Source organism: Neltuma alba, unplaced genomic scaffold (genome assembly GCF_004799145.2).
Source record: "Neltuma alba isolate B1F8T4 unplaced genomic scaffold, ASM479914v2 tig00011419_pilon, whole genome shotgun sequence".
Taxonomy (NCBI): Eukaryota; Viridiplantae; Streptophyta; class Magnoliopsida; order Fabales; family Fabaceae; genus Neltuma; species Neltuma alba.
The window spans coordinates 217,385-241,688 of record NW_021636103.1 but is presented as its reverse complement, the minus strand read 5'-3'; the positions used below and the strand labels follow the sequence as shown (position 1 = coordinate 241,688).

Below are 24,304 nucleotides of genomic sequence, written 5' to 3'. Positions count from 1 at the left end.
TCATCTTCTTTTCGCAAATTATTTCTTTCATTTTTATATATTTATTCTCTTTAGCCTACTTCTTCATAGGTAATTCGGTTACTTGTGCTATTAAAAAAAAAAAAACGGGAGGGAGTATTATCTATGAAAATTAATATTGATGAATAATTCTACGAAGAATCACGCTTCATTTACAGTCAGTCTCAGTCGTCAGGTAAAGCAAGATGTCACGCAGGAGATTAAAAGCATAAAAGGCACACAATGTGCTCGATGAAATGCGCAGCTGCAGATTTGTCCGTAACCTCTTGAGGATTTTCCAGAAACAATTGAATGAGTTAAAGTAGCAGTGTAAGGTGGTGCCGAACCACCTTGTCACTGATACGCAGAATATGACAAGTGTAATAAATTTAATGCCGTCTCTATATCTGTAACACGGTGCCAATCACCATGTTCTTGATATGGTGAAATACAATAAGGATGCAAGTGGGCTGTTATGTAATAATATTTTTTTGGTAAATCTCATATGAAAGAAATGAAAGGTTAAACAAATATATTGGTGTTCTAATGTAATTATTGCTTTGATTTGGCTCTTTATATTTGTTAGTCAAACTAAATGACTAATTTTGTTCAAAGTGGATTTAGAGTACTGAATCAAAACAATGAATAAAAAATTTAATGGGTCAAAGCGCAATTATTAGAATAATATATAAAGCAAGACCAATGGATTTCGTGTAAGAAGATTTGATTACTGGACCCACTTCGTATTTTTCACATGGTTTTGTGTTCACCTATCATTGATTTGACCTACATAGTAGAACGAATTTATCTGAAAGTCTCTTCTGTGGCTGATATTGACTATGGCCGTCGATACAAACATTTTTGACAAGTCTTAAGTGATCTCAGGGGCACTGCGTGGTTGTTAGCACTGAACAAGCTCTCTCAACCTTGCATGTATATATAAGGAAGCAGCAGCAGCAGCAGTAATAAATGCAAATGTTTGGAGCGAAGATGCCTAGTTTAGTTGCATATATGAATGTTATTCTTTATGTTGTGTCCCTGTGTTTCTACCCTTCAGCTTTTCCGTTCATTAAAACATCAGAAATAAATGCAGAACCCTATGACCATGATAGGGTAGTTAATCTTCCTGGTCAACTTTCAAGTCAACAGTTTCACAATTTTCATGTTACATCACTGTCAATAGAGATCATGGGAAGGCCCTTTTCTACTGGTTCTTTGAAGCTCAATCTGAATCATCTAAGAAGCCCCTCCTCCTCTGGCTCAATGGAGGTATGGTATTTTGTAGTAGCATAGTTTAATTATGGATAATTTCAATCATAAAGCTTGTACAGCCTCTCTATTTCCTTCTCTTCATTTGAGATGTGATTCTGTTTTGCACATGGAGGTCCTGGATGCTCATCAATTGGCTATGGTGCGGCTGTTGAAATTGGACCACTTAGATTCGTAAAAAATGGTGAAGGGTTGCATTTCGACACCTATTCCTGGAATCAAGGTTTATTATCTGTTCCTCTTTGGTTTATGATATATCTATAGTTCAACTATCTTGTGTCATGTTCAATATTTTCTATGCTAATATGTTTAATATCGATTCTGGTTTTGTTAACCCCGTTTGGCAATTTTAATTCCTTGCAGAGGCAAATTTGTTATTTGTGGAGTCCCCGGTTGGAGTTGGTTTTTCTTACACCAACACATCTTCTGATCTCACCATATTAGATGATAGTTTTGACTTTTGTGGGTTAGATTCCTTTTGCTGTGTTTAAGTTTGCCTGTGCTCACCATATGAAAAAAATTACTCATCTGTAAATCTATTTGAATTAGCTGAGGATTCCTACAATTTCTTGGCGAATTGGCTGCAAAGGTTCCCACAGTTTAAATCTCGAGATTTCTTTATATCAGGATTCAGGAGAGAGTTATGCTGGGGAGTTCTGTTATTTCTATGACAAATGCAGATCCTCTCATGTGATATGATATAAACAGTAATCTTTCTTTGTGTTCTTTTGTATCTATCTTTCTGCCCATATGACATCATTTCACATGAAAATATCTAAATTCCTTGTCTCAAATAGACTTTATTGCATTATTGTGACTTTCATTGCCCACATTTTGCAGGCCACTACATCCCCCGGCTGGCAGAGCTCATCTTTGATCGAAATAAAGATTTAAGCAAATACTCATTTATCAATCTTGAAGGTTTAGTTGTAAGTAAATCTTACCATCAGAGAGGGAAAAAAAGGGAAGGTATACAACCCCTAATACATTATTAGATTTCATTCTTAATGGAAAGTGTTCTAATTCTGCAGGTGGGGAATCCAGAAATGAAGATTACTATGACTATACAGGCATCCTGGAAGATGCATGGAGCCATGCAGTCATATCAGATCAGCAACATGAAAAGGCACAACAAGTGTGTCACTTTAAGCAATTTGATTGGTCTAAGGAATGCAATGAGGCCGTGGATGCAGTCTTCAGTGAATACTCAGAGATAGACATCTATAACATTTATGCCCCAACATGTCGACAAAATAGCACCTGCTCTACAGCTTATGATAGTAAAAGTAGGAAGATCCAAATCGCTCTAAGATATTATGACTCCAAACGCCTCCCTTAAGTCTCTCTAGAAGAATATTTCAATAGGATGGATGTTCAGATATCTTTTCATGCTGATATCAAAAAAGGAACAAGAAACACTAATTATACGTGGAAGACTTGCAGGTGAGTACAAGAATTCTTTCTTCCTTTCATGATATTTTGTTTGTGATGGACTTTCTGATGCTGATTCACTTCTAACTGAATGTCATTTCTCAGTAATTCCATATCACATACATATGGCATCACCGTTTTCTCTGTACTGCCCATCTACACAAAACTCATCATGGGTGGGCTCAAGGTGTGGCTTTACAGGTATTTCTTAAACATAAAACTTAGGTCAAGTTGCTTATATCATAAAAGCACGGACGCTTGACACTGACACAGCCATTTGAACAATAAATGACAACACAATTATTTGCTTTTGTTGAAACAGTCACGTTTTATGCAATAATTGCAAGTAAACTAGTTTCGTTTGCTTCATCATCATTCTATATTGATGGTGACAGTGCGGATAGAGATGGTAGAGTACCAGTGATAGGGACGAGATATTGGATTGAGGCTCTTGGATTGCCTCTCAAATCTAGTTGGCGAACTTGGTACCATAATAATCAGGTTCGTCTCTGTAAACATCTTCATCAAGTTTTGCTGGTTTAAATTAAATGCCACTTGCTTTCAGCTTTTTCTGGTTTTTGGCTAAAGTACTCTCCCAAGTCTTTAAGGCTGACCCATTTTCGTGTTTAGTAAATTTTGCACCTTGGAATACAATTATTGGCTTTCTTAGACATTGGTTGGATCATACTATTGTTGGTACTTTAGAAAAGCTAAGGAAACTCAAGCTTTATGCATATGAGATTTTCATGATTTTCTGTGGCATCTCATATATCTCTGAGATGGTTTTATCATATGCCTCCAGGTATTTTTAGTTGGTATTAGACCTCCTAAATACTAGTTTATTGAATAAAAACATTTTGAGATAGACTAGATGAAATGAGACACATTTAATGAAGAGTGAGAGAAAAGTAAAGCAAATAAACAAAAGTATAGAGGGCCATATGTTTATGAAGAATAATTATTTTTTTTGGGCCAAAGAAGAATAATTATATGTAAACTTCATATTTTAGGACACTTTATATATATATATATTTTTTGCCAATTTTAGGACACTATATTTGTATGCATATCATCATTTTTTTTTTTTTTAGCACAGTGGGGGGCGGTGATAAAGATGATGATGTACTAGATCCTTTCTTAGAATGTAACCTGACGTAAAAATGATAAAAACAGTCAACATGATAATATTCTGATGCTGGAAATAGATTGTTTATTTTTATTTGAAAGTGTACTGTCATTTCTTGCTTGAAATCTGATCCGCTGGCTTCATCCAATGGCTAGAAGATGAGCTTGATCTCACGACTGTGCATCGCATGACATATATTATGTTGTTGGATTAAACCCTTCTCTTTAACCGTTAGAATTAGATCAAACTAACAGACAGTTCAGATAAACAAGACCATAAGGTTTTCAATGCTTCATTAATACTTTCCCTCGTCTTTAATATAAAAATTAAATAATTAATTTATAGAGATTAAAGAAATTAGATAAGTTAATTATGTGTTAAAAATGTGTGTTGATTTTTTTAAAATATTCTTTTTATTTGTGTTGGAACTAGTCTTAACATCTGTAATCAACATAAATAATTTGGTAAAAAATTATAAATTTAAGAGACAAAGTAAATTGAAATTTTATAATTGAGATAAAAATAAACTCCTTAATTAGCTCTTCTACTTAGAGCCGAGTGAGTAAATATATACATAATTTAACATGAAATTAGAAAAAATTATGCAGGTGGGAAGAAGGATAGTGGAATATGAAGGGCTAACATACGTGACAATGGGAGGAGCAGGCCATTTGGTGCCACTCAACAAGCCCAGTGAGGCTCTCTCCCTCATCCATTCTTTCCTCGGAGGACAGAATCTCCCTGTTCATCCATGGCCTCTTACTTTGCATTGTGGGTGGTCCTGAAGTTAATCTAGATAAAGTAGTTAGAGACGAAAGAGACACAAACAAGAATTAGATTTCACCTGTGAGTCTTTTTCTCCTTTTCAATTCATGAAGTATAATCTTCGTTAGAAAAAAGTATCTATATTTTAGTGTCTAATAGTAAATTGTTTCTAATAAGAGGATACTTATGCCAACCTTCTTTTGGTAAGTGTTATTCAATATTTGAGTTGATTGCAATATCATTTTTGCTGTTATTAGCAATATACTACCTCTGGTTCTTAATATAAGAGCTAGTTGATTAATTTGAGTAAATTAAAAAAATTAGTAAAATTAGTTATTTGCAATAAATAAGTGTTGTCTTTCCTTAAGTATCTTTTCTAATCAAATATATTAGTTATAATTAATATTATTATAAGGATTATGTTGAAAAAAATGAATAAATATGAAAGGCAAAATGGATATTGAGGTCTTATATTTAGAATCAAACAAAAAATCAAATAAGTTTTTATATTAAAAATCGTACTAGTATTATCTTAACCGGAATCAAATACACTCAGTCTGTTCGTGAATAGTGATATTAGGTAATTAGCAAAAAGAAAGGAAGAGAGCAAGAAAGAATGAAATCCTTTAATGTTTCGTGCTGCAGTAAGTATGTTACATCAACTTTAATGATTTGTAATGATTATTTCACTTGCACAAGGACAATAAATAATAAACTTTATGAAGTGATATGACTGAGAAGCATTGCGCGTTGCCACATTTGTTTTGTTGATAATGTAAGAGATAATGAAGAAAAAGGGGAAAAAAAGATACTTGTAAAAATATTTTAACCCACTTAAAAGTTCTATTAATTATCTGATATTAATTTCCGTATAAAAAAAGTCTTATATTAATTTGCTAAAATTGATATTTGGTATGTTTCCCTTGGGAATGGAATTTTCTTATATCCTTTTTGTAAAAGAATGAAATATACTATGCAATGCTCTCTCGGCTTTTCCCTGTGTATAAGTTTTGAATATATATATAGTAAAATACTTAGATCAAGCTTTTTTTTTAATATCCTATAATAAGTTCTCCAATTACACATAATTATATGTTTTTTTTTTGTTTATATGGGTATATAAACTCCCTTTTCAGCCTTTTGTTTTTATGGGTTCTTGAATTTTTCAGCCAAGAAAGATAAGTTTTGAAATTTTTACTTTTAAAAAATATATCCTTTTATCATTGAGTTTTTTCAAAATAATATGGGATATCAAATGTTATATCATATTTGTTTTTCAAAATTTATTTGACAAATGACAGGTTCCTATACATGTCAATTATAAAAAGAAACGAGTTTTACATATAATTCTTTAGCGTTTTCTCATTATATCTTTTAGTTAAATTATTGTATGCAATTTTTCTCAAGAAAAATGACAAAAAAGACTATGAAAATTGCAAAATCTAAAATCAGAAATCGTCACAAAAACCGTGTTGTTATTTACAAGTCAATAATTGTCAAAACTAGTTTAAGTGTTATAACCAACCTTGATTTGAGATTTTGCAATTTTCACTATTTTTATTGTCAATTTCCCTTTTTCCTAATAATTACATAATTTTTAAAAAAGTTCTCAATTTATAATTATAATTAAAGTTTTTACCTTTTGTGAGCTAAAAAAAAATATATTATTAAAATACCTTCCCTATATTTCAAACCAAACAAGATCCTCGTGGGGGAAACGGGATAGATAAAAGCTGTGTCAATGTTTTGGAGATCATCCGCTAATAGTCGTTTTACCGTTAAATCTGTGTATCAATCTTTACTTGCATGTAGTCAATAGCGAGAGGACGATGTTTGGAGGGCGCTATGGTGGTGGAAAGTCCCAGATAAAATCAAATCCTTCGTGTGGCTTTTTGCTCATGAACGAACACATACACCAGATTTGAGAGCTAGGCACGGTCTCATGGAAACCGCAATGTGCCCATTTAGTGCAAGGACATAGAAGATTCAATACACTGATCAGAGATTGCGCTAACGCTCACCGACGATGGAAATCAATAGTTTCAATTGCCTTTGGCCAACCTTTTATGCTAAAATAGGGTTAGAGTGGGTCAAATGGAACTTAAACAAGGAGATTAGACAACCGATTACTAAAAAGATCTAGTGGGCAGTTTTATTTAGATACATTTGCTAGGATATATGGGTGTCGAGATGTAATAAATTGTTCGATTCTAAAGATAACATGAGTAGTAGTAATGCCTTCTACAGTTTCTTCAGAGCTTATTGGGATAAAGATTTTTATACTAGTTCCTAGTTTGGTACAAGAAGCAGTGTTGTTGCTAAGGGGGAGTATGTGAAGCTTGAAGTAGATGGTTCTATTTTATTGGATGGCAGGTGTAGTTGTGGGGGAGTGTTGTAGGATAAAGAAGGACACTGGATTCTTGGCTTTAGTTGTAAACTAACTTTTATTCCTCCAACAACTGCAGAATTGATTGGATTTATACATGGTCTCAATTTGTGTTGGTCGAAAGAATATAAATAGGTTTTTTTGCACACAGATTGTATTGAAACCCTCTCTCTTTTTTCTATTGAGGCAGTGAGGCAAGTCACCATTTTAAGGATATTATTAATGAAGCTAGGTTTTTGTCACAGAGATTGGTCCATTTCCACCTCATTCACTAAGAAAGTCTTTGTCAACTGCAAATCATTTAGCCAAACTCTCCCATTCTTTAAAGAATAACTTTTATATCCTAGATCAACTACCTCCCGATTTAAAGGGGGAGGTTGATAGAGAAAATTAGGGGTTTTTTTGTTTGGTCTATGTTGTTTTGTTGTTTTCAGTATTATTTAAAAAAAGAAAAAAAGAAACTAGAGGTCATTTCGTCCCTCCCCCTTCTATTGCTGAAAATTGAAAAGTATAAAGTCTTTCCACCCGATCAAAACAGACTTCATGAGTGCTAAAAGAGGAAAGAAGGCTTCTTGGTATTGGTCAAGTATGCTAGAGTGTAGAGAGCTTTTAAGAAAAAATCTTTTTTTGAGAATCAGTGATGGAGAGAGTGTTAGAATTTGGATTGATAGATGGGCGCCAAGTTTGGAGACTGGAAAATTAAGTAATGAGTTGATTTCAGATGATGAAAAGAAAGCTAAAGTTGCTGATTTAATCAGAAGTAATGAATTGGTATGGTCTTTTGACAGTCCTTTGTATCAGTGTTATTTAGTAATAAAAATATCTCTGGCAAAAAAAAAAAAAACTATTTCATGTCAAGCAAAAGCACTTAAAAACGTATTTTTATATACTGAAATAAAATTCCTCTCACATAATTATTTTATATATTATAAAATTATTTTTTAAAATAATGATTTAGTTTTTACCGAAACAATCATATCTTCTTCTTTTTTTCACTTTCATATACTATTGTTATTGTTTTCAATTTTTTTATTTGTTTGTTTATGCTTTCATTTTTGCTATCTTTGTCAATTACTTTTCAGAATCAAATTCTTGCAAATTTCCAGAACCCTACACCTGTCGGTTTTCAGCAAATTGATGAGTGTTCCGAGATACCGCCCAATGAGCGATTCAATCCACACTTCCTTCATCGTCTGTTGAATCATTGAGTTCTCAGCTTTTAGCGGACATCCAACAATATCGGGGTAGGTTTTGGCAATTTATTTTTAACCCTAGTGCCTAGATAGTGCCGCACAATGTACATGGAATGATTGAAAGCATGAACATCCACAACGTGCTCGATAAAATGCGCAGCTGCAGACTCGTCAAAGGACTTATCTTGTATTTGCCCAGACACCAGTGATTCAGTCCAAAGGTCAGGATAAGGTTAAAGTGCCAACCCCACCATGCTTGTTACTGACACACAAATGCCAAATGTAATTATAAATTTCGGGGCCTTGTTCTGTGGAATAAGACTAGTGTTGGCATTCATCATCTCGTGCTTCTTGGGGTCAACCCTATAGTACTGCAAGTGGGCTCTCGTATAATGAAGTTTTTGTGTATATTTGATATTCAAAGGGGAAGAAATAATAAAATTAATGTAACCCTCTGGTTGTTTGACTTCATTTATTATTTTGATTGGTTGTTTTAGAGTTGCTAGGGAATATTGTGTCTTTAGCTTATGATTCTTATCACATGATCTTTGATTATTAATTTGTCCTGTTCACGAGTTATCTAGATTAGTCTAAGCTAATGACTTGCGCACATCTTGCTAAGGTAAATATGGTCAATGTCAACATCAATATAATGTAAAGTCTATTCACATATTTTATTTAGTTTTCTTGTAATTTTTTTACTCTTTCAACGAGACATATTTTTCTACGCATTATATGAAGTTTAATATGAATTGTACTATTTATGGTTTGATATAAATTTTATATTTTAAATTGATACATCTTTTATATTGATTTTAATGTTATCAATATTGATGTTATTGATAATGATATTGCTTTCTATTTTATATTGATCTTTCTTCACACACATTTCAACAATATTTAAACAGTAGATGGATACTACTTTTGAAAAAATTATTTAAATTATCTAGTTGAAGGAACAGTTGGTAGATGCTGATATGAAGATAATATTAAATTCATAAAAGAAAAGGAGAGGCGAAATTAATGCAAGAATAAATTATCGGGAAGGAAATGATTAAATGAAGATTTCATCTAAAAATGATTTGACAACAGCAATTGCAGCAGGACACATGACCATCTAAGAAAACTATTCAATCATTCAGTGATTCCGCTTCTGACATATTTTTGTGTGGAAGAGTTAAGTTTTTCTTTGTGGCTGAGGTTTATTCTGGTGGCGGATGCAACCACTTCGAAAAATTCTAAGTGATATCACGGGCGCTGCCCACTTTTTAGCACTGTATATCTACTTGCTACCTGAAGTAAAAATTTAGTATTAAATGCTCTGCCCGGAGCGAATTTGTCCAGCTTAGTTGCAGATATGAGTATTATTCTCTGCCTTCTGTCCCTTTGTTCCTACCCTTTAGCTATTCCATTCATTAAAGCATATGAAATAAATGTAGAATCGCATGAACTTGATAGGGTAACTAATCTTCCTGGCCAACCTACAACTCCATCAGTCTCACAATTTTCAGGTTACATCACTGTCAATAAGGATCATGGGAGAGCCCTTTTCTACTGGTTCTTTGAAGCTCAATCTGAACCATCCAAGAAGCCTCTTCTTCTCTGGCTCAATGGAGGTTGATTTCTATCATAAGGCTTGTACAACCAGTCTCATATGCTCTAGATTCTCCTGTCTTATTTTCCTTGTTGTCTGATGTGTGGTCCGGTTTTGCAAATGAAGGACCTGGATGCTCCTCAATTGGGTATGGTGCTGTTGTTGAAATAGGACCTCTTACAGTCAACAAAAATGGTGAAGGACTGGAATTCAACCCCTATTCCTGGAATAAAGGTTTATTATATTTTCTTCTTTGGTCTATTACATATCTATAGTTTGACTGTCTCATTTCTTAATATGTTATTCTGACCTAGTTTCAAAATTTTAACCTTTGGCAGAGGCAAATTTGTTATTTGTGGAGTCACCAGTCGGAGTTGGTTTTTCTTACACCAACACATCTTCTGATCTCAGCATATTAGAGGACAGCTTTGTGGGTTAGTTTCTTTTTACTGTATTTAAATTTACCTATGCTCACCAAATGAGATAGATTTCTCATCTGGAAATCCACTTGAATCAGCTGAAGATGCCTACAATTTCTTGGTAAATTGGCTGCAAAAGTTCCCGGAGTTTAAATCTCAAGATTTCTTTATATCAGGAGAGAGTTACGCTGGTGAGTGCTGAACTTCAAACTTCAATGTAATATTTCTGTGTCTGATTCAGATCCTCTCGTAATCTCATCTTATCCGATGGTCATGTACGTGAAGAGAGATAGACATAAACAGTATTTTCTCTCTCTCTGTTTTTTTTTTTTTTTTAAAAACACAGTGAATGCTCTCGCATCCATCTTTCTCCTCATATGACATAATTTTACACGAAAAGATCTAAATCCCTTGCAGGCATAAGTGCGTTCTTACATATTTCATTGTCCATATTTTGCAGGCCACTATATCCCTCAGCTGGCAGAGCTCATCTTTGATCGAAACAAAGATAAAAACAAATACTCATTTATCAATCTTAAAGGCTTTATTGTAAGTAAATCTCCTCGACTGTGAGGAGAAAGAGCAAAACTTGCAGACTATACAACCCCAGATGCTTCTGTTTCCTTCTAAGCGAATATTGTTTCAACTACGCAGGTGGGGAATCCGGAAACCGAAAATTATTATGATTATAAGGGCCTTCTGGAATATGCATGGAGCCATGCAGTCATATCAGATCAGGAATATGACAAAGCAAAAAATGTTTGTGATTTCAAGCAATTTTATTGGTCTGAGGAATGCAATGAGGCCATGAATGTGGTCTTCCGAGATTACAAGGAGATAGATATTTACAACATTTATGCCCCCGCATGTCGCCTAAATAATACTCCCTCCATGGCTCATGACAGTAATAATAGAGGCTCCGAATCAGTTCCTGAGGTAGATAGTTAATGTCACTAATGCACTAATTTTCAATTATCACCCATGATTTATGTTTAAGAGCTTTTAGCTTTGATGGGAAATATTCTTTCAGGGTGTAAGTGATTTCAGACTGAGAAGGATGAGGCTTTTTGGAGGCTATGACCCATGTTATTCAACTTATGCAGAAGAATATTTCAATAGGATAGATGTTCAGTCATCTTTTCATGCTAATTTTAAAGGAGGAAACACTAGTGTTGCATGGAAGACTTGCAAGTGAGTACCAGAATTCACATTCCATTACAAATCTTTGGTTTTTAATACTCCTCCTGTTTTTAATATAAGACATACTTTGTAATGCAAATTGCACTATGAAGTAAGTCTTATGACCGGAGGAGCATGGGTTTCTGATTCTGATTCATCTGCGTCTGACTCTCATTTCTCAGCGACTCCATATTAAATACATATAACTTCACCGTTTTCTCTGTCCTTCCCATCTACACGAAACTCATCAAGGGTGGTCTCAAAGTGTGGATTTACAGGTATTACTCATGGAATTCTACTAGACTCTATGCTATACACATCAAGAATGCATGGACTCTTATGCTAACAAGAACACTTATTGGAGCTTCATGCCCCTCTCTTAGTTCAAAATTCCTCTCTCCTAGTTAATATAAAGTAGGCCTACTTTGTGTTTTACTTAACTGCGCGGGACGCAGATCAAAGGGGAAGCTTAGTCCTTGTTGGACAGATATGATTTTTTCTGTGCTCTTTCCTTTTTCCTTTTCTAAGAGGCTTATCGTGTTTGACAACGGCAACGGAATTATTTCCTTCTTGGCGGAACAGTCACATGGTTTCTGTGCACTGGTTGCAATAAATGCTCCTTTTTTGGCTTCATCATCTTTCTATCATGTTCATGACTTCCATTAATGAGCCTAATGTGCTGTCTTTGACGGTTACTTTATTGTGACAGTGGGGACGCGGATGGCAGGATTCCAGTGATAGGGACAAGATATTGCATTGAAGCCCTTGGATTGCCGCTCAAGTCTAGCTGGCGAACTTGGTACCATGATAATCAGGTTCAAAATGGAAGTATAAACTGCTTTATTTTTTTGGGGTTTTTATTAGCCAATAGCCAGACTCTCTTAACTCTACAAGAGGCCTAGTACTTTAAGTTTTACTTTAAAAAAAGAAAAAAGAACAGTTTTTTTAGGCTACTCTTAAAAATTTTTAGAATGCTTAAAAGTTTTTGAAAATATTTAAAATCCAAAAGGCAAATCAAATTTCATACTATTTTGAGAAGTTATCTCAATAGCTTCTGATTATTTTAGAAGCATCTTAAAGTAAAAACAAAAGTCACGATTGTGACCAAATGCAAAATAACATCTACGTTTCACAAAATATCACAGTAAAAATGAGGATACTTTATCATGAAGTAGATCCTCCCTTATTGTGTAGTACTTTATAATCTAGTGACATAAATGCTCTCTCATAAGTAGTAGGATGTGGACTTGATCCCATTTGTAACCTCAAGATATTAGTGATTGCCACACTAATTTAAAAAACAATCTGACAATTGAGATCCACAACTGTGTCCATCTCTCTCTAATTGCACAGACTGTATGGTTGGAGGGAGATGATCCCAATTTATGACATCACATATATTAGTTGTTGGCTCAATTTCTTTTCTTAATCATTAGATCAAGCGAACAGATTAATTTTCAGATAAAAACAAGATTTTTTTTTTGGGGCAATACTTCTGTAAGTTTATAATTTGACATGATATCATTTTTTAAAAAAACCATGCAGGTGGGAGGAAGGGTAGTGGAGTATGAAGGGCTAACATATGTGACAGTAAGAGGAGCAGGACACTTGGTGCCACTCAACAAGCGTAGTGAGGCTCTCTCCCTCATTCATTCTTTCCTCACAGGACAGAGTCTCCCTGCTCATCCCTGACCTCCTACTCATTGAGTTAATTTATGTTTCTTTTTTGTTTCATGTTGTGATAAATATTATTCTAAATAAATTCCAATGAACTAGTTGGTGAAAAGAATGGAAAATTAAATCGAACAGTCACTATAGTTTTACACTCATTCTCAATTTGATTCCTCTTTTCGTTATTTTGAATTTATATTTTTAAGGCTTATTTTGTTTTGTAAGCAAAATTTTGACGAAAACGAAACTATGATTTTAAAAGTGATTTTATGATATACAAAGTAAATATATAAAAGTAATTTGTGAAAAAGTGCTTTTTAAAAGCATTTTTATAGTTTCCAACAGCCCTCTAATCCTAAATAATGACAAATTATTGTACATTAAAACTAAACTTTTGTATATCAATCTTAAAGTTGATAACCACCAAAACTAACAATTTCCAAGCAGACTTGAATTAATAAATGTGTTTTGCACACACGTGTTAGCAATTGCGCAATTGACCTTCTAGATACTTAGCATGGGCAGTAATATCAGTATAAATAAATAAAAAATATTTATAGTGAGCCGCACTTATTTAGTTTCCATCTACTGCTCCCCACACTATTTGTTGTGCTTCCTACAATTTCTTATTCCTTTTATTTCTTAATCTATTTAAGGATATATGCATTAAAAGAAAAGGCGCTAATCTTGTAAGAGTTATCAGGTTATTATTATTTACCCTTTGGTTTGTATCACACGGGAAAGATACTTAGTTACTTAAAATAAGGTTAATATAATGTTTGGTTCTTTAAGTTTGCTCTCATTTTAGTTTTAGTCTCTCAAGTTTTAAATCATAAGTTTTAGCCCCTCAAGGGTCAAAACCGTTCAAATTTTCATTGAATTATAAGGACCAATGTTTTAAATAAAAGAAAAAAAACTTTTAAGACTAAAAATTATACTCCTCCGGTCCTAATTATAAGACCCAATTGACTTATTTGAGGAGATTAAGGAAGTAAGTTAAGTTGGTTATTTATAATAAATAAGTGTTGTTATTCCTAAAATATCCTTGCTAATTAAGTATATTAGCTAAAACTATCATTATTAGAAGGATTATCTTGGAAAAAAATGCATAAATATAAAAGAGAAAATGGATTGGGTCTTATAATTAGGACCAAATAAAAAGTCAAATTGGGTCTTATAATAAGGACCGGAGGAGTAGTTTGAAACTTGAAGAACCAAAACCAAAATAAAAACAAACTTGATTGAACTAAAATTGTATTAACCCTTGAAATTATCATATAACACAATGAAGGTGGATTTTTATTTTCTTCCATGGAAAAAAGGAAAAAATAAGATTGATAGATCGTGGATGACAGAAAATGCTGGATTGCTGTATAAATTCAGATAAAATCTAATATGAATAATCATTTTCCTGTTGAATCCTTATATAAATTGATTAGTTCAAGCTTGTCCACTTCAAAATAAAGTACATTCTCAGATCATCTTCTTCAAGAAGAATCAAAACGAAAGCATTTTGATCTATTTTGCCAATTGGAGGCAAATTTGGTTCAGAACTATAAAGTTTAAACCAGTATGTTCTTCCTCAACTGGAAGGAGACTCTATTCTGAATTTTCTTAAAACATATAAAGCTCAGTTTTGCTGGGTGAATTTATGAACTCGTTCACATGCTTTTTATATCCTTCTGGGGTGCTTTAAAAAGCCGCAGATCGAACTTAACAATACAACGAAGTGGTTTGGTCAGAGAGTTTACAGCTTCTTTGATGCATCCACATATTTTCGATCAACACAACTCAGTCAGTACGTGGAGTAGGCTGGAATTATTTGAAGTCCCACATTGCCAAAAGCTGAGAATAGCCAGTCTTTATAAATGCGTGGATATGCCCCCCCGCCCGCCGAGCTGGGTAACGTCGGCTTGTTACTCAAGTGAGGGCATCAAGATGGTGGGATACAGCTTGGGTTTCGCCAGGTTGGACTGATCGCTGCATCATGCTGGCCTGCCCGCTCCAAGTGGAGAGTTAGTTCACGGGATTTAAGTGAAGGTTTAGATCTCGTGAGCCTTAAACCAGAGGGCAATGCGTGAGGCTGGTTTCACAGAGCAGCGAAAACCTCTGGCTCTCAACAGTGGAGGGATAACAGGCTGCTGCACAGTCAGCCCACTGTGGCCTGGTGACCCTATCTGCCTACACCATCATCTTTTTCTTCCTTCACTACATATGACCCTTTTTTTTTTTTTAATTTCATTTTGATGGTGGAGGTATGAAGTCTTTTTTAGACTTTACATTAATTCCTGTGGCCCATCGTTTCTTTCCAAAATCTAACTGGCCATTACAACTTCATTAATCCATTACAAAGTTTTTAGCAAACAGACTTGTTCGAAAATCTTTCCCCTCAGAATATAATTCTCATGTGTTTTATGAGTAGGTTCTGTTAGTTGCAATTTGGTTGAAGGGGTATTGCTTGTTTTCTTATTAGAGTTGTTTTCTATTCAGTAGTATGGATTTGAGTATCATTTCTAAAGAATATAGCTAAGTATATAACTCTTTCATACGAGAGACACATATAAAGGGATTAATTTGAAATTATCTCTGATGGGCGACTTTTAAAATAATTATTATGAAGCACTTCATCCCTTAAATTTCACTTTCAAAAGCGGCATGCAGAGAAAAGTGATGGCACAACAAAAGGAGTGCAGACAAAACTAGGTGGCACAACAAAAGGATTTGGGTACAAAACAGGCATGCATGCATCATGATTGGCATAACGAAATCCTGCTCTATTTAAAGCTGAGGGAACACTGTACGCACCAAATATTCATCGTCCTTTGTCCTACTTTCAATGGCAAAACCCAACTTCTCTCCTCTTCTCTCTCAACTTTTAGCCATAGTTGTTACCACTCTGTATCTGTGCCTTCAGGGGAATACTGGGTTTGCTTTATCTTCTTCCTCAGACCCGTTTGTCCAGCAAGAAGAAGACCGGGTCGAGTGGCTTCCGGGTCAAGAGTTTAACGTCAATTTTGCACATTACGCTGGGTATGTCAAAGTGAACCAGGAAGCTGGGAGGGCACTGTTTTACTGGTTCTTTGAAGCTGCCTCAGAACCTGAAACTAAGCCCCTCCTTCTATGGCTCAATGGAGGTTAAAACTCAAAAGCATTGCTTCTTTTTATGTTCGTTAAGGTGTTTCCTTCGTTTCACACTTGTGTTTTTTTAAGGTTGTGAAAATTTCTGTCTTCTACGCAGGACCTGGATGTTCATCCATTGGATTGGGGGCAGCAAATGAAATTGGTCCCTTTCGCATTAAGCCGGGTGGCAAGACACTTTATCTAAATCCTTACTCTTGGAATCGAGGTAATTAAATAAAGACGCAACAACCTACAAGATTGTTTATATTTTCTTCAATCCCCTCATAGATTCATCCCTTTATTGGTCGTTCGAGGTATCTTACTTATGCTCATCATGAACTTTTTTCTTATTAGCAGAGTGCCAATTTGGTAAATGCAGATGTGTCAGTCTAACTATTTTTTGTGTTTGTTTTATAGTTGCCAACCTTCTTTTTGTTGATTCTCCTGTTGGAGTTGGATTTTCATATTCAAAGACTCTGTCGGACATAAAGAACAATGGCGATAGTAGGACTGGTATGAGTCTAATAGTTTAGGACCTCATACTTTCTGGTTTGGAATACATACATACATACATACATGTGTGTGCGTGTATTGCGAGACTCAAGTTTAATGTTATTTCATTGGCAGCTATGGATTCTTTGGAATTCCTATTGAAGTGGTTGGAGCGATTTCCTCAGTATAAAGGAAGAGATTTCTTTATATCTGGTGAGAGTTATGCAGGTAAGTGAAACTCCATAATGCGTCTTTCAGAAAGGGCTTACAACCTAACATGTCTTTGAGAATCATGGGCTGACAGCATGAAATTACATTGTCAACCTTTGACCAGTTTGACCACCAGCACTTTAGTTCACACATCTCTCAAATTATTCCCAAGTTCCTAACATAAGAAAATAAAATCAATACCAACAAAGTCCAACACAATTGGTAGACGGTTGGGTCCCTTAAAAATGATGTTCTGAGCTCAAACCAGGCCGTTTGCATGAAAAGAACTTTGTTTGGAAGAGGCAAAACCCTTTCCAATGGTCTCTACTCTTCAAGAGGATTAGTCTCTAACTACCAGTTAGGGGATACTGCCCAACCAAAAAAAAAAAAAAAATCGATGAGGTGCAGTTGCATGTAAAATGTTTTGGTTGTACTCTTTTTTTTTTTTTCATATAGACTTTGTCTTCCTGTGATATCTTAGTATGAATCAACTGTTAGACCTGTGTTTCAGGGCATTATGTCCCTCAACTTAGCCAACTTATTCTGAAGCACAACAAGAGAGCCAAAGATAAATGCATCAATCTGAAAGGCTACTTGGTATAGATTTTTGTGTCTTCATGAGAATGATTTCTTTTTGCTGATCTGCTTAAGGCAGTAAATAATATAAATGTGTCTGTGTCTATTGAAGGTAGGAAATCCTCTAACTGATGATTACAATGATCATAAGGGAGTTGCCCAGTTTTTATGGACCTCTGGTTTGATTTCAGATCAAACACACGAGATATTGAACATTAAATGCAATCTTGAGCCTTTCGTGCATCCTTCAGATTCATGTCAGAAAGTTTTAGACATTGTTGATAAAGAAATTGGCAACCTTGATCAGTACAGTATTTTTACTCCTCCATGCCCTTCTAATGTAAGCCAAACAAACCTGCTGGCAAAAAGAACTCATGTAAGCGTACCTTGTTAATACTATTCATTGATTCTCTACTTGTTTTCTTTGTCTTCTCATTTCAAACACAACAAAAATTGTGAATGGGAATCTTCTTAAACGACGAAATTTTACTGTAGCATTTTGATTTCCTCTTATTGAAGTCATTTTACTGCAAAATCATAATCAGCTTTTCTATTGGCCCCATGAGTCATAAAACACATCCCAGTATTAAAGTTTGTCAATACACTGCAGAGATGGTTGGGAATTCTACCTAAAATCAGATATATCAGATAAGTGAGAACATGATTAACTAGATGATTATGAGACATTTCTAACTGATAATTTTAATGCTATGTTATAGAGAATTGGCAGGCTCAGAGCGCCATTCGATCCTTGCGCATCGAAGCACACCACTGTGTACTTTAATTTACCTGAGGTTCAAAAGGCTCTTCATCTTGATCCAGCTCATAAACCTCACAAATGGAAAACCTGCAGGTATTTTATGATCAATAGGGTAGCAATCAAGAGGGCATATTTTATATATATATATATATTCCCATGCAACATCTCCCATTAAACACCAAATGTTCTCAGACATCCCATGTGATTTATCCGAATCCATCTTCATTTATTAAGTGACATGAAATTTCCCCTTTTTAACTATTAACTAAGACTTTTGTGACATCCTTTCTGTATGAAGTTATATTGTAGTTCCAAGCTGAAATTTTGAGAATACTTACAACTAAAGTAACTATTTTTAGAGAAAAATTATTGGTGCCGATTTGAGGGAACTTCTTCTATGTTCTGCTTTGGGATGTAGAAATGTAAAGTGTGCCTTGCTCTCTCTCAAATATTTTGCAGTGACGTAGTAAGTAAAACCTGGAAAGATTCTCCAGTGACAGTGCTTGATATTTATCAAGAACTTGTTCAGGCAGGACTGAGGATTTGGGTTTTCAGGTTAGTCTGCAATGAAACTTAAAAAGTCTGCCTAAGAATAGAGTTATAATTGCATGAATATTCCTCTTCATTTCCATTGATGTTTGATTTTTCTTTTGCCATATGACAGTGGTGATACAGATTCTGTGCTTCCAGTGACATCCACTCGCTACAGTCTAAATGCTCTGAAGCTTCCAAGTGTAAGCCCTTGGCGTCCTTGGTATGACAATGGGCAGGTAAAAGTATATCTATATTGAAAGATGTAATCTAAAGAAGTGATAAATTATATGCGTGCATATAAAGGTTAAGGGTCATTTTTATCGTATTCACAGAAGATCTGAGATATTCAAAAGTTTGTTTTGACTCAATGTTGTTCAAGAAGTATTAAAAAATAAGCAATATCACCCTTATAACTTTTAACTGTCAATATTAGTTTTTTAACTGAAAGGATATATTAAGTCAAAAAAAACTTTTAAATATCCATAACTTCTTTATAAGTACTTTAAGAATAAAAATGACCCTTGACATTGTATATGATTGATGTGTCATAAATGTTTGAGACTTGTGAACAGGTGGGAGGATGGACAGAGGAATATGAAGGGGTGACTTTTGTGGTAGTAAGAGGGGCAGGGCATGAGATTGCCAAGCACAAACCAAAATATGCTTTCACTCTCATCAGAGCCTTCATTTCTGGAACTTCCATGCCTTCTTCTCATGACTTTGAGCTTCTCAGTGCCTCTTGAAATCTATAAATATATATGTTCTCTTTTGTTTTTTTTTTTTTGGTGTGTGAGAAAATTGAATGTACTGAATAAAATTATGCTAGTCTTGTTGAACATCTTTTTGAGGATTTTTCCTCTTGATGCTATTGCTTGACATGTAATTTGGATGTGAAAGATTTAGAATGTTAAAAATCATCACTAAATTCTAAATTATAAAAAAAATGATGAGCAAGTAAATACTACCTCTGTTCTTAATTATAAAATCTCGTTTGTAATGTATAAACGAGGTCTTATAATTAGGACGAGAGGTAGTATAATGCTTCTTCTTCCATTCTAAAATTTTATTAATTACCAATTCTAGATCTTATTGAATGTAATTTAGGGTGGTAAATAAATACGGATAAATTTATTAATTTTTTATTTTTTAGAAACAGTTAATAATTTGATAATCTCCCATTGATTTTATTGGGGTGATTCAAGGTATCTTATAATAACAATTAGGGTAGTATAAATAATTAAAAAGCATATTTTCAACTCAAAAATCTTTTTCTTTTTTCCTCCAAAACTCATGTGCTTGGAGGAAAAAAATGAGATATGGGATTGGGCCCCACATCTCTCGTAAAATGAGAATAAAAGCAAACGCAGAGGGAGAAAAGATGAGAAATGGGCTCAGTAAAATAAGGATTTGGACATTTTCCCTTACGCACACTTTTCTTTCTGAAATGGGTCCTTCCCGCCGGAACCTCCGTTCTCACCACCATGCTTCCTCCTCTTCCTCCGCCGCCATTAATGAACCATTCCGACCAGCATTCGACGTGCTCGATGTCGATCATGATGGAATAAGCCGCAACGACCTTCAATCGTTCTACCACAGGTTTTGCCATGAAGACGTAGACGACGACACAATCGGGTCGATGATGACGGCGGCGGACACTAACAAAGACGGCTTCGTCCAGTATGAAGAGTTCGAGCGCATGTTGGAAATAGCAGGCTGTGGCGGTTGCGGCGGCGGAGTGATGAAGGAAGTGTTTAGAGTCATGAACAAGCACGACGGCGACGGCAAGCTCAGCCACAAGGATCTGAAAAGCTTCATGGAGTGGGCTGGGATCGCCGTCACCGACCAAGATATTGACGATATGATCGCACTTGGCGGCGGCGGTGACCGAAGCGACGGCGTAAGCTTCGATGGTTTTATGCAAATACTAAATCTTGAGCCTTGATCATATTTGGTGGATTGGGTGTTATATGGTTCCTTACCGTGTCAAATGATTTTTTGAATCTGATCAATTAGAGAAGGCTTGTCTCCTTTCAGGGGTCTTCCAATTTCCAAAATGAGTGGGTGAGGAAATGTTCACAATAATGATTTGGTTGAAACTGAAAGAGTGAAAGTAATGTAATTGTAAGTGTGTAAAAGTGGACTAAATAGTAAACACCACCTTGCAAGGTTTTTATGACTGATAAAAATACTCCTCCGGTCTTTATTATAAGACCCAATTTGATTTTTTATTTGGTCCTAATTATAAGACCCAATCCATTTTCTCTCTTATATTTATGTAATTTTTTCCAAGATAATCCTTCTAATAATGATAGTTTTAGCCAATATACTTAATTAGCAAAGATATTTTAGAAATAACAACACTTATTTATTATAAATAACCAACTTAACTTACTTCCTTAATCTCCTCAAATAAGTCAATTGGGTCTTATAATTAGGACCGGAGGAGTATTAGGATATCATCATATAGTTCCTGTCCTCATTATGGGGGACATTTTATTTTATTTTATTTTCATAAGAACTTTTGATAGTTTGGGAAAACCAATTAAAAGTAGATATATTTTCTCTCAATTTTTAATTTAATACCTATGTGTCTTTTTCTTCTTAATTAAATCATTTTATTTTATTTTATTTTATTAGCAATGTTAACTCTTGTAATTTTGTTCTATCAATATTTTTAGTCTCCATGCAAGAACTATATTAATAGACCAAAATTAAAGATTTAATTAAGAGGAAAAAAACATATAAGTACAAAATTAAAAAAAATTTCAAAAAAAGTATAGGTGCCTCCAAAAAGATTTTTCCTTAATAGTTTCAACAAGTATTAATATTTTTTCATATATATGCTTATATTTAATAAGGGTAATAAGAGAATAGAAATTAATACTATATTAAATTTTAATATATAGTTAATAAGGATAACACTAGAAATCACTTGAATTTTATGACAAGTTTAATGTTTTTAACCATTTTTATTAGTATGATTGAATTAGTTAGCAGATTCTTATAATAAAAACTAAAATGATTCTTATTTCTACTTTTTAATATAAAAGTTAGTTAAGGTAAGATTAGACTTCAATCTACTCACCAAGAAATAATTTTAATATAATGTATAGAATTAAAGATTGTGGTTTAGAGAATTCAAAACATATTTATTATAAATAATCAATTTAATTAATTTTATAAATATTTGCAAATTGGTTGGAGAGATGAAATTTCAACATGCAAACACGAATTTAAACTCGCGACGTTTCTCTCAAAAGAGAGGGTAAGATGTCACTAAATCCAAGGGTTTTGTGGGATAATATGTCGTTTAATTGCAAACAGAAAGTCAGAAACAGTCCAATTTGATTGTAAGATAGCGGCGAGGGGCATGTATTCTGATTTCCCCCTTTTTTTTTTGTTTTAACCGATAAAAATACAGGAAAAAAAAGAATAGACAAGCATCTTTAATATTTTCATTTATTAATATATATACTATCTCTGATTTTTATTTTTAGTATAAAAACTAAATAATTAATTACAAATATTAAAAGAAGTAGATAAATTGTTTATCAGATGTAACAAGTATGCATTAACTTCGTTAAATTATTCTTGAAAATATTTTGAAAAAAATCATAAGTTTAAAAAACAAGATAAATTAAGATATTATATTTATAATTAAAATCTAACTATCAAACTAGGTCTTATATTAAAGATTTAATATTATATAAAATTTATAACAACTCATACCCATTTACTATAAATAACGGAGCTTGTTATTCAAAGTTTTTGCATTAGACATTCTTTGTTTTCATTCGCCAATTTGAAAAGGAAGGTTGAAAATTAAGTTGAAAAAACAATGCATACAAGTTGGAAATTCTACAAGAATGAAAATGAAAAAAAGATTGTTTAACTGAATATTATTTTAGCTGGCAAAAAAAATTGAATATTATTTTAATTTAGGCGTTCCAAAATTTTCAACTTATCATGGAACTTTCAATTTGGACCTGCGTGGGAATTTTTGTCAATTACTACTTTTATTCTAAATATAAGACCCACTTTATAGTGTAAAATGTAAATTATATCATAAAGTGGGTCTTATTTTTTAATTTTTGGCCTTAAATGCTAGTAAAGGATTGAGGTTCTCCCTATCTAGCTCCACCTATAGGTACTTCTTTGCCAAACTAGTACTCCTCCAGTCCTTAGGACTCAATTCTTGAGTTGGTTTTGGTCCTAAATATAAGACCTATTTATCATATTTATCAATTTTCTCTAAATTACCCCTATAGATACTCCCTCAACCATAATCAAATAGAAGAGGGAGATGAGGTATTAAAAAAGATGATTATGGTGTTTTAGGAAAAATGTGTCACTTTTTTTATAATTAACTAACTTACCTAACTTCCTTAATCTAATCAAATTAGTTAAATGGGTCTTACATTAAGGACCGGAGGAGTATTAATTTTGAAATTTTAAGAATTTTTAATTTGGATAAATATTCATGAATATTACCCACAACACTCATAAATGCCAATTATGGCTTTTGAATTAGTGGAGTCCCAATGGACATAGTCACAACTCGCAGGTAAAAGGAGTATTTTGTGATCTACTCATATAATTTTATTTATAAATTATTTTTAACATATTTCACATAAACTAATAAAAATTTTAAATTTTATTAACTTTTATTTAAAATTTAATAACTTTTCAATTTTATTCTCATTTAATATACTCATCCGATCCTTAATATAGGAGCTAATTGGGAAGTTAATGTTAGTTCTATATATAATATTTATTTCACATGCTTATCAATTTTTTCCCAATTAATCCTATTGATATTCTCCCAATAATAATCAAGCAGAAGAGGAAGGAAGGAAATTAAGAAAAATGCTTCGCGTATGTTAGGGGAAAAAAAAACATCATATTAACCAATTTAACTAACATTTTTAATTTATTCAAATTAGTTAATTAAGTCTTATATTAAGAACCTCAATAATAAATGAGTGATAGAATTGTATATTCATATGAAAATTTGCTTTTTCTACTCTATAAATATGACCAAAAAATTTTCTCTATATCTGTCTTATAAATAGGATTAGAGGAGTAACTTGCAGGTATGGCTAAAGTGGAACAAGAGCAATGATCTTGGTATAAAGAACTATCCAAGTGACCCCATTGTCCCAAAAGTTCAGCATTTAAAGGGTTGGATACTCTCATTAAAGAAAGTGATTTAATTTCTAAGATTATTGTGACAATCGGGGAGGTATATTCATAACCAGGTAAAATATGTAATTTAACACTAATTCTCCACATTGTGAGAGACTAGTTCATTCTGCTAGACTCAACTCCTACTGGTAATTCTCACATTGTTAATATTCGATCCCAACTAATGACTTAGGCATGCCAAGCGCCCAAATGGGTAGGGTGTGACTCTTAGGCAACTGAGCTATGTGACAAACTAGTTTTTTTCTTGTCCTTGGCTTGTAGGTGAGCCAACCCCTTACCTAAAAATTTATCACTGGAAAAGAAAAAAAACAATATCCAAGTGGCCGTGGAGTAAGATCTTTGGTCTCATACGTAGAATCTCGATATTATAAGGAATA

The 24,304-nt window shown here is 33.7% G+C and overlaps 3 protein-coding genes and 1 pseudogene across 4 annotated transcripts; all 4 read left to right on the top strand.

The window, feature by feature from the left end:
• Positions 1 to 987: 987 nt before the first annotated feature.
• On the top strand, positions 988 to 4,608 carry LOC114713152 (serine carboxypeptidase-like 33; annotated as a pseudogene).
• A 4,862-nt stretch (positions 4,609 to 9,470) lies between these two features.
• Positions 9,471 to 13,188, top strand: LOC114713174 (serine carboxypeptidase-like 26). 2 transcript variants are annotated; one of them, XM_028897760.1, is made up of 10 exons: positions 9,473 to 9,783; positions 9,888 to 9,995; positions 10,100 to 10,195; positions 10,279 to 10,371; positions 10,641 to 10,729; positions 10,835 to 11,116; positions 11,211 to 11,371; positions 11,542 to 11,637; positions 12,069 to 12,174; positions 12,905 to 13,188. In XM_028897760.1, exons 1-10 carry the CDS (start codon positions 9,525 to 9,527, stop codon positions 13,049 to 13,051), a joined length of 1,437 nt encoding a protein of 478 aa, XP_028753593.1. In that variant the 5' UTR covers positions 9,473 to 9,524; the 3' UTR covers positions 13,052 to 13,188. The 2 variants fall into 2 exon arrangements, with proteins under 2 accessions (XP_028753595.1, XP_028753593.1); XM_028897762.1 differs by lacking the exon at positions 11,542 to 11,637 and having other exon boundaries at positions 9,471 to 9,783.
• A 2,678-nt stretch (positions 13,189 to 15,866) lies between these two features.
• On the top strand, positions 15,867 to 19,465 carry LOC114713151 (serine carboxypeptidase II-2-like). Its single transcript, XM_028897739.1, has 10 exons — positions 15,867 to 16,164; positions 16,269 to 16,376; positions 16,568 to 16,663; positions 16,778 to 16,870; positions 17,364 to 17,449; positions 17,541 to 17,804; positions 18,148 to 18,281; positions 18,648 to 18,743; positions 18,853 to 18,958; positions 19,295 to 19,465. Exons 1-10 carry the CDS (start codon positions 15,867 to 15,869, stop codon positions 19,463 to 19,465), a joined length of 1,452 nt encoding a protein of 483 aa, XP_028753572.1.
• Positions 19,466 to 20,166: 701 nt separating this feature from the next.
• Positions 20,167 to 20,664, top strand: LOC114713150 (calcium-binding protein CP1-like). Its single transcript, XM_028897738.1, has one exon. The coding sequence runs from the start codon at positions 20,167 to 20,169 to the stop codon at positions 20,662 to 20,664; it is 498 nt and encodes a 165-aa protein (XP_028753571.1).
• Positions 20,665 to 24,304: the final 3,640 nt, after the last annotated feature.